We start from the raw sequence: 11221 nt of genomic DNA, 5'->3' as shown, positions 1-11221 counted from the left end.
GAAGTGCACTAACAGTGGGGGTGCCAATGACCAAAGTAAAACCAACAAAGTGTATTGCCCACCTTTCCTCCAATGTTCCCCAGGCATTTTTCCATGGCGTTTCTGCTCCCCCGCTTGGTCTTGCCATTTGGTCTCACCCAAGATGTCAGCTCCAAGCCTGGTAGATTCAAAAGTACATGATTTCTTTAGCTTCAAGTTCCAGTATCTATAAGTCTTCAAACTTTTAAAATATTCCTAACTCTGTGGTTCCAAGTTTTGGAGCTCTGCCCTGGATTTGCTTTGCCTGTGGTATGGCTGACAGCGAACTTCACTTCACCTCTACCCTAGCTGCCATCAAGCCCTGCCTCTCTTCAATACAATAATCTTGTGTTTTTCAAAATTCAAGGAAACAATGGGACCTGTAAGATAAAAAGAGAACACAGAGTTTAGGAGGAAAGATGAGGTAGCATAAAGAAAAAAAATTTTAAATAAATTGAAGCCTGAATAGCTATAGGAATTTCCCAATCTGCAAGTAGAAATATAGATCTGAAGGTTAAGAGAAAGGCAAATACTGCCCCTGCTTTCTTTAAGTATCAGCAAAGCACAGCTGTCATCCCTTCATGAAAGCCTTCCCTGAGGCTACATATTATGCTATGTCTTTATACAGTGTTCTAGCAATCCTTACATATCTTAGGAAACTTCTATATTGAGGTTTGAAGTCATGCTACATACCTTGTCGAAAGAGCAGATAGATACAAAATAGAGGGTCAAGATTGGAACTTTCATGGACATCTTACTTGGTAGTGAAGACAAAAAGGGCAGCTAATGATGATATTGGAAGGACAATTGGAGAAGTAGAATGGAAATTTAGGAGAGGTCAACACGGAAGGCAGGGGAAAGACAGGCAAAGAACATCTGTACCATAGCAGAGAGGAGCAGAGCAGAGAAAGTCTATGAGAGTAAGAGAAGAAAGGCATGGAATTTAGTCTTGAAAATATTGGAAAAATTTGAAATAGACTGTTGGAATTGTGATGAAATGCCATTAAGTATGAGCAAAGGTTTGACTAAATAATGTGAAGTACACTTAGATGGCAGAAAATGGCATCATTTTAATATTTGAATATAAAGCAAGCCTTATATTACCAAATGTGTAAGTCACCTTTACATATAGATGATGAAGTGTTCTATCAAGTCTCCACATCATTCTTCCCAGTTCTGTACAGTTCATGCTTCTTATATCCTCATCAGTCCTTCTATATCTCAGTTTCTTTTATTTCTTATTGTTAACTGGGTGGAGGTTTACAGGGCAAGTCCACTTTTCATTCAGAAATTCATTCACATTTTGTTTCATGTTATGGATTGCAATACCTACAATATTATATCACTTATCCCACTCCCTCCCTGGGTTTCCTTTTTCCATTATTCCTTTCCTGACCCTTCTCAACTTTGTCTTTGTGTAAATGCTGCTCTTTGGATCTCAAATGGTTGATTATTCTAAGGTCTGTGTATCTACATAGTGTTATAGTTCCCACCTATCTATTATTTGGTTTATAATTGAACCATAGGGGTAAGTTCATTTCCAGACTTGAAGGTGACCAAGGATCATATATAGGGAGCTACACCAGTCACTATCTGATCAGTAAGTCTGGTCTTTTTTCATGATTTTTTGATCCACATTTTTCTCCTAATCTATCCTGGACCTTCTAATGTGATTCCTTTCAGAGAAGTGGGTCATTGTAGCTAGGAACCATCTAATTTTTCTAGGCTCAGGTCATGGAGACTGATTTTCTCATTGTCCATTGGACTGTTTCCATGAATTTCTTCTTTCCTTTAGATGGGGTTATGAGACCAATAGTTGCACTTTAATGGTTTTTTTAAGACCTCTGTTGTTACTCACTAAAAAGGTATACTCCTGTTTCTTCATTTTACCAGGAATTCCTGTAGGCATTACCTTTCATTTTATTGAATTTGAAAATCTTCTAAAAAAAAAAAAAAAAGCTATCATTAGTACCGGTATTTGTGTGGTCAGTAAATTAATCTTTGCTATTGCCTTTCTATGTTTTAAGATATTTACCATGGGTTCAGTTTTACACTATCTAAGCTTCACATTAAAAATTCAGAACTCACAGGGATTTAACAAACAAAACATTTAGTCATGCAAACTAAATTTCAGAGACAAAATCTTCTACAACCATCCTGCTAATATATGTGTTGTTGTTAAGTGCCGTTGAGTCAGTTTTGACTCATAGTGACCTGGTATAGGGTTTCTGGGGAGCTTGAACCCCACCAACCTTGCAGTCCAGTGCGTTAACCCATAGTGCCACACAAGGACTCCTCTGATTATATATATATATATAATTTTATCTGAAATAATCTTGAAATATTATTCAGGTAAAATTTAGAATATACATCAAGATTATCTTGCCTTTTTCTTTTAGACTCAATGGTGGCATGACCTGATTTAGTCAGCCAGTGAAATAAACCAATTAGTCAAGTTTGACAAGAAGTGGCCAGTTCAGTATAACCCTAAATATAATCAGCCAACTGCAACATCTCTGGTTTCAGCCAGATACAATATTTGGATTTGAGAGTTAAAGACAGCAGCATTCACCACTCCATTGACGGGAACTGTCTGACCTTCACACCCTGCTTGCTTCTCTTCTAGAGGAAAGAATAATAATCTAATGTTGCTATTAATAATATTATTATAACAATAATAATAGTAACTACAATTTATTGAGTATCCACTATATTTTAATCACTCTGTTCTATGTTATTGAATTTACATATCTGCCCCAGAGCTAATTATAATTAACCCAGCTGATAGACTAAAACAATAGCATATAATAAAAATATCAAAGAATCAAAGATGAGCTTTGGCTCAATTTGTGAAAATGATTTTAAAATGTGTTAGTAATCTAAACTGTAGACTGGATTAAACTTCCAAACATAATGTTTTCTATCTAGCAGACAATTAAAAATAAGCATCAGGACTGGAGGAATAATCATTAACAACATATGATATGCAGATAACACAATCTTGCTAAAAGCAAAGGGAACTTAAAATACTTACTAATGGAAGATCAAAGACTATTATAGCTTTTAGTATGGATTGTACTTCAATGTAAAGAAGGCAATAATCTCACAAAGGGCCCAACAGATGACATTATGATAAATGGAGGAAAGATTGAAGTTGTCAAAAGACTTCATTTTGTTTGAATTCACATTCAACACTCATGGAAGCAGCAGTCAAAAATCCAAACGATTTATTATGTTAGGCAAATTTGCTGCAAAAGACCTCTTTAAAATGTTCAAGAACTAAGATGTTACTTTGAGAACTAAGGTGCATCTGATCTAAACTGTCATATTTTCAGTCACCTCATATGTATGTGATAGTTGGACGCTGAGTAAGGAAGACCAGAGAAGAATCAATGCCTTATGGTGTTGATGGGAATACCCATGGACTGCCAGAAGAACAAACAAATCTACCTTGAAAGAAGCGTAGTCAGGTTGCTCCTTAGAAGTGAGGATGGAGAGACTTCATGTCTCATACTTCGGCCATGGTGTCAGGAGGTATTAGTCCCTGGAGAAGGACATCATGCTTGGTAAAGAGGTGTTTCAGCAAAACGAGGAAGACCCCCAACAAGAAGGATTGACACAGTGGCAGCAACAGTGGGCTGAAACATAACAACTATTGTGAAGATGGTACAGAACCAGCTGGTGTTTTGTTCTGTTGTGCAGAGAGTTGCTAAGATTCAACTGCACCTTATAACAATAGCAAAAGAAGTCATCTCTTCACAGTGGAAAGAATGACTATTTCAACATGATTGTTTGAATTTTTCAAAGATACTGAATTATGTTTCAAAAAAATGAAATACACATTCAGATATTTTGCCATAATAACAATAGCAACACAAATACTAAAAATAGTGTAATCATAGTGTGTAAGTGACTATAGCTCTATGGTAGAATCCTCAAAGTATTTTTCCAGTTTGAGATTTGTATTCATGGTTTGGATATCATTTTTCTAAAATTAGTTCCCAGAAAAATGTCTTAATACACAACTTTTTTCTTTTCTTCTGTTACTGAAAATGTGTGTGCAATAGCTTCCCTCTTCCCACACAACCCCTTCACCCACACCTTCTTGGAGTGGAAAATAAAAGGGGAGAAGGGGAGCAGAGAAGTGGGAAGAAAAATCTATTTTCCTTATATAGCTACCAAGGGAGAATAGGAAGTAGTATATGTAAAAGAGACATTTTCCCCTCAGATAAAACAACTTTCCTCATCTCTCACCCTAAAAAGACAAATGAGTTTACCATTGGGTTCCCATTGACCACATTTTCCTGTACCAGTATTGTTCATCATCTCGAGGAAGCATAACTTTTAGTTGGCAATTCTTTATATTCCCCTTTCTTTTACATCTACTAATTTTTGTCTTTTCAACATAGGGAAAGATCAAACAAAGAGAATTTACAAAGACTTTGTCTTAGAAAAGTAAAAATTCAGTAAATTAAAATAGACAAACATGAGAACTTCATTATTGTTTTTGAAAATAATACCTTTATATAATTAATGTTGTTGTTGTTAAGTACAAGCTAGTCAGTTCTGACTCATAGCAACCCTGTGTATGGTTCCCAAGGAACAGCTGGTGAATTTGAACCACTGACCTTGCAATTCTACACCACACCAGGATTCCATATAATTTATATACATGTCCAAAAGCCATTAAAAAAAGGTGTTTTTTTTTTAAGGATTTTGAACAAACATTTATTTATTAACTTTTAAATTGATTTTCTTATACATCCAATATAGAGCTTCTTCATTATTATCTGAGCCCTTCACACTTTTCAGTTAGTTTACTTATTCTTTGTTAATATTGTGAATATGATGCTGGTATTCAGACATCATTACTGATATGAATAACAATAAGCAAAGTCATTAGTGAAAGGACATGAGCTGTATAGGATACTGTGAAGCTATTAAATGCCACAATATTAATTTTATTTTGTTAAATAAAATAAGCATGGATATTTTATTTTCTTAAAACAGTTTTGTATTTGTAAACAAATTGAAAAATATACATTGAGACAGTCAAGCTTTCCAAAAAGATTTGACTGTTTTTAGTTTCTAATTACCTAAAATTTAGTAAACTTTATGCATCTCAAGTATAAATCAGATTTTTGTTCTTAAGTGTTGTTAAGTTTTGACACGTATCAATCCTGTATAGGGTTTCAAATAGCAACTGGTGGGTTTGAACTGCTGACCTTACATTTACCAGTCCAGTACTTAACCTACAGAGCCGTACCAGGGCAATTTAGATTATTAAATCAACTTAAAAGTACTGATTCATAGTTTATCTCTGGTATTTCTATTATGAAAGATTATTTTGACAAAAAGGTTTTTGAAAGCAGATAATTATTGAATAACAGGAGATTTTTAAAAGCAAGATAATAAAACATTATTTTTTCTGGAAGCCTAAATGAACTCAATTACTAAAATAAAGTATTTACTTATGTTGTTATAACACCAACTCATAGCGACCCTCTGTAGGATCTCAGAGGAGTCCTGGTGTGGCACTGTAGGATACGTACTGGAGCAAAAAGGCCAGTTTGAACCTCAAGGTAGGTGGTTCAAACTCACCAGTGCTCTTCAGCAACCCTACAGGCTCATCATGCATCAGAAGTGACTCAAAAGCACTTAGCTATAACAATAGGGTTTCCAAAGAATAGCTAGAGGGTTTGAACCATGGATTTGGGGGTTAGTAGTCTAATAGTTACCTACAGCACCACTGTAGGGTTAAGAAGTCTTAAGTCATAAATATTTTATAAATATACCACATACCTTTAGTAAGAACTGCTAAATATGAGACATCTTTCTAATCTGATTTCATTGATTCAGAATTTAATAATGGACCAAGTTCAATGAATAAAGTATTTCTCCACAGAGAATGCCTATGATTCAATTTCCCATTCTAATAGGACTCTCAGTCTTGTCTCCTCTTATACAACTTAGTTTCAGTTTTATTCATTTGTTTTTTCTTTTATTTTCTTATTATCTGCCTGGTGATTTAACTTCAGGACATTAAGCTTTTTTTAAAAAAAAAGTTCAGTTCTGTTTTCTTTCTAGATAGTTAAATCAAGCCAGAGACTCTTTGACTTTGCAAATCTAATTACTTAAAAAAGTTTTGGTGTTTTGTGTAAGAATTTCTAAAAGCTATTCAATGGAAAGCCACAGAATAACAATAAGGACATATTTTCAGTGTTTTAAGTCACTATAGATAGCTGTTGTGTTTGTCTCCCTCTAAAAAATTTCTTAGTGTCCTTTTAAAAATAAATTGTTGCCTATTAAAATTATGTAAGAATGTTTTTAGAAATTTTACAGGAATGTAGTCAAAATGGGTGTCAACTGTAAGGACAACACTATCAGATCATTTTGCCCCTTGATGTTCTAGAAGAGGTACACCAAAAATCAAGAATAACAAAAATAAATAAAATATAAAAAAGTATTTCGTTAAAAATTGCTCTCCACCTTTGTCACTTTCTAAATCACCTCAAAATCAAGTATTACCTTTCTGATTCTCAGGAAATGTAATATTTATATTTGTTTAGAGACAATGACCACATACTTAGATATGTTTGGAGCCCATTTGGTTACTAAAGGTACTGGTACTGACATTCTTATTCACATATTTCAATCTTTTTATTTATTTATTTTTCTCTTTTTTTTTGCAGTCTTACTAAAGGGAGGAAAAAAGGAGGAAGAGAAACCATTTAGAGACTGTGCAGATGTATATCAAGCTGGTTTTAATAAAAGTGGAATCTACACTATTTATATTAATAATATGCCAGAACCCAAAAAGGTAAAACCAGAAGTGTTTGTTTATGAGATGTAAAGCAGATCCTAGTTGAATTGCTGAAAAATTCAGATTGATTTGTAAGCTTGTTAAACTAGAAATATATACTCCAGAGGACTTTACTCCCCACAATACTCTGTTTCCCTAGTCTATAATAGGTGAAAACCCTCTTACATAGACGTCTCCAGCCATCTTTCATACACACAGTTTTCAAAATGTGTTCTCTGCTCATTCCTGGGATGTCCCATTGCTTGTAAGTGCTTGTCATGTACAGGATACATGTCCAGGTTATAGGAGCTACCTGTAAAAGTTCTGAGAATCCAGAGAGCCTACATCCTCCAGAACCTGAATACTGTAGAGAACGAGCAGAAGCCACCAGCCAACCCAAACCAAATATATTTCCAGCCAGTCAATTTCAACTCACGGTGACCTGAAAGCACAGGGTAGAACTGCCCCACAGGGTTTCTGAGACCGTACAGCCTGATGGGAGAATACTGCCCCATCTTTTTCCCATGGAGGTACAGTTGGATTGGAATCATTCACCTTTCTGTTAGCAACTTAGTTCTTAGCTACTGCATCACCAGCGTTCCTTCTAATCCTATGCGAGTAGGAAAACTACATCCTATCCTCCCTCACACATAATCTCCAGAGAATTTTATTTTCATATTTACATGGAGTATCAGTCATCAGAATCTTGAACAGGAGCCAATGTCAAATTACAAGTAACAAACATTATCTTCCTTCTGTCACCTCTTCTTTCTATACTCTTCCCATTCATTCATCAGTCACTAGCTTGGGACACAAATATAAAACTGACAGTACCAAGAATAAGGTGAAGAAAGACAACTACACCAATAACTATAAAGCAATGAGAAAGAGTAGTGATAGGGAATGTTGTTTAAAACAGGGTATATGGGAGTCTTATGGTGAGCCAGTCTAGGAAAGTGGAATGAGAAACCAATACTTTGATATTTGACATGTAAAAACTTAGCTAGATGCCCAAGTCTTGAAAGGTCCACCTGCCCTTGCAGTGTTCTATTTCCTTAAGGGATGGAACACTTCTCCTCTTTCTGTCCCACTTAAATGACCCATCCTCTGTCTCCATTTCTTCTGAATCCTGTGATAACACTCTTGGAAGGTCATCCAATGATTTCCCCAGGCAATTCTGCATGCCTTTCTCGCTATCAGGATTCTACAATGAGTATCTCTGTTTTAACTTTGATTCCCTGGGGCTTACCATAGGTCTCTGGCACCAAAAGTTATCTTTTGGAGTGAATGGATGAACAAATGACCAGTTAATGATAATATCAACACCCCTGAATAGTAAACAGTAAACAAGCTTAACTTATCTTTAATTGTTAGTCTCCTTTGATTGTTGATGTTGCTGCCCAGTTGGTTTCATAGCGGCCCTGTATAGAGTTTCTGAAAAGCAGCTGGTGGGTTTGACCCCTTACCTTGCGGTTAGCAGTTCATTGCTTATCTAGCAGCACTACACCAGGACTCCAGCATCCTTTGATAGTTGAGGAAAATAGATTTTGGGATTAGTTTACCAGATGTCACATAATTGCCAAGAAGAGAAGTATGTTCTCTAATCCAGATCTTCTGACCAAATTTTAGTTCCCTTTCTACCCTGTCCTTTTTTTCTATTGATTTCAAATAAGTACAATGAAATCTATGAGAGCTGGAACCCATGGGACCACCTTTTTTTTTTCTGAGTCTCTCACTTCTCTGTCTCTCTTTAGTAGGTGAAAATATTTGAGTTTTTCTCTTGGACAAGTTTTTGTCTTACATAATATTCCACATTCACAAGTAAAACAAAACTGTACACAGTTTTACTATCTAAGTGATTTATATAAGAATAACTCTTTTATTTTATCTCTTTCCTGGTTACAGTGTTTTTAAAAGAGTCTTTTCAATCTTCTCATTTAAAGAGGGGCACCGGGGCAGGGTAAGTGCAGGAAGAAAAAAAGGCAGCAGGCATGTTCATAGACAATGCTACTGCTACATCTTCCACCTATCTAAGAAGTTTGTTTTCAGTTGTTTTTCATTTCAATCTTCTGTGCAAGATTTCATTTAACCAACTGTTCCATAGTATTTAAAAACAAACAAGCAAACAAACAAAAAAGAGATTGCAAAGTCAAAATAGCTAGAGGGGGAGTGATGGGGAGGGATAACTTATTTTAGGGAGGAGCACTTTGGTTCCCTCATATCAAATGACATGAAGCTTTCATACTTTGCTTGATCTAAAATCAGATTTGAGATTGTATGTAACTCACACACACTAACTCACTCATGCCTGCATTCATAACCACACATTCACACCATACACATAAAATAGCAAGTCTGTCCAAAACTGTCCTGGGGAAAAAGGGTTGAAGTTAAAATTAACATTCCTTATAAGGAGTTATGGTATGGCACTATAAGATAATTACTAGACTGTGTGGTGCTGTGGGTTAATGCATCAGACTGCAAAGCCATTTGAGCTGCAAGGTTGGCGGTTCAAACTCACCAGCTACTCCTCGAAAACCCTATTCAGGATTGCTATGGGTCAGAACCAACTCAATGACACTTAACAACAACCATAAAGTTGGCAGTTCACATTTGCCAGCCACTCTGTGGAAACCCTATTCAGGCTATCTATGAGTTAGGACTGAGTCAGTGATACTTAACAGCAATAACAAAATGTTGTGGAAGCATAGCGGATTTTTCTTTGGGCTGCTAACAGCAAGGTCAGCAGTTTGAATCCACCAGCTGCTCCATGGGAGAAAGATGGTGTTTTCTGCTTCCATGAAGATTTACAGCCTTGGAAACACATTGAGTTAGAACCAACTCGACAGCACTAAACAAGAGGAGGCCCTGTTCTGAAAACTCAGTCAGTCATTTACTCATTCTAGCAACTCTATATGCTTAGGGGCTGCTGAATTGGTTCTGACTCATAGTGACCGTTTGCACAATAGAACCAAACACTAGCTGGCCCTGTGCCAGTCTCACATTTTATCCCATTGCTTCTGCCACTGTGTCAATCCATCTAATTGGGGTCTTCCTCTTTTATGCGGACCCTCCACTTTACTAAATGATGTCCTTCTACAGGGACTGGTCCCTCCTGATAACACGTCCAAAGCATGAAAGTGTTAGGCCCGCCATCCTGACTTTTAAGGAGAATTCTGGCTGTACTTCTTCCAACATCAATTTGCTTGTTCTCTGGCGGTCTATGGTACTTTCAATATGTTTCTCCAAACCATAATCCAAATGTAGTGATTCTTCTGCAGTTTTCCTTATTCATTGTCCAACATTCACATGCACATGAGACTATTAAAAATACCGTTATCTTGGATCAGGCATTCATTAGTCCTCAAACAGACAGCTTTCCTCTAACATTTTAAAAAGGTCTTGAACAGCAGATTTGCACAATGCACAATACATTGTTTGATTTCTTGATTTCTGCTTCCAAGAGTGTTGAGAATTGATTCAAGCAAAATGAAGTCTTAGACAACTTAACTCCTTTCACCATTTATTATTATATTATTATTTATTGATCCAATGGTGAAGGTATTTTCTTACATTGAGGTGCAATTCATAGTGAGGGCTGTAATCTTTGATTTTTATCAGAATAAGTAATTTAAGTTTTCTTCATTTTGGCCAAGCTAGGTTGTATCATCTGCATTTTGCAGGTTTTTAATATGTCTTTCTCCAACCTTGACTCCAAGTTCTTCATATAGTCTGTCTTCACAGATTATTTGCTCATCATACAGCTTGAATAAGTATAGTGAAAGGATATAAACCTGATGCACACTTTCCTGATTTTAAATCATTCAGTATCCCTTTGTTTTGTTCTAACCACTGCCTCTTGGTCTATGTACAGGTTCTGGGATGTCCATTCTTTGCAGTGTAATTCATTCATTGTTGTTGTTGTTATGTGCCGTAAAGCTGGTTCTGACCCATAGCGACCCTGTATAGGGTTTAGTTTGTTATAATGCAGATAGTTGAAAGACTTTGCATAGTCTGCGAAGCACATGTAAGCATCTGTCTGGTAATCTCTGCTTTCAGCCAAGATCCATCTGACATCAGCAATGATATCCCTAGTTCCATGCCCTTGTCAGACTCTGCCTTGGATTTCAGGCAGTTCATTTTTGATGTACTGTTGAAACCATTTTTTAATTATCTTCAGCAACATTTTACATAGATGTGATATTGTCTGATGATTTCTGTGTTCCATTGGGCACCTCTCTTTGGTATGGGCACAAATATGTATCTCTTTCAACTGGTTGGCCAGACAGGTGTCTTCCAAATTTCTTAAAATAGATGAGTGAGCACCTCCAGCGCTGCATTAGTCATTAGTTCGTTGTATTATGTCAATACCTGAAGCCTTGTTTTTCATTAATGCCTTGA

General features: G+C 36.2%; 1 protein-coding gene across 2 annotated transcripts in view; it reads left to right on the top strand.

The window, feature by feature from the left end:
- The window catches only part of ANGPT1 (angiopoietin 1), a 427423-nt gene that overhangs the window by 329438 nt on the left and 86764 nt on the right, over positions 1-11221 (top strand). For both annotated transcript variants that reach the window (XM_006830637.1, XM_006830638.1), the window contains exon 5: positions 6711-6838. In XM_006830637.1, coding sequence (XP_006830700.1) covers positions 6711-6838 — 128 coding nt within the window. The remainder of the gene's footprint in view (positions 1-6710; positions 6839-11221) is intronic.

Source organism: Chrysochloris asiatica, unplaced genomic scaffold, assembly GCF_000296735.1.
Source record: "Chrysochloris asiatica unplaced genomic scaffold, ChrAsi1.0 scaffold00001, whole genome shotgun sequence".
NCBI lineage: Eukaryota > Metazoa > Chordata > Mammalia > Afrosoricida > Chrysochloridae > Chrysochloris > Chrysochloris asiatica.
This window is presented reverse-complemented; position numbering and strand designations above follow the sequence as displayed.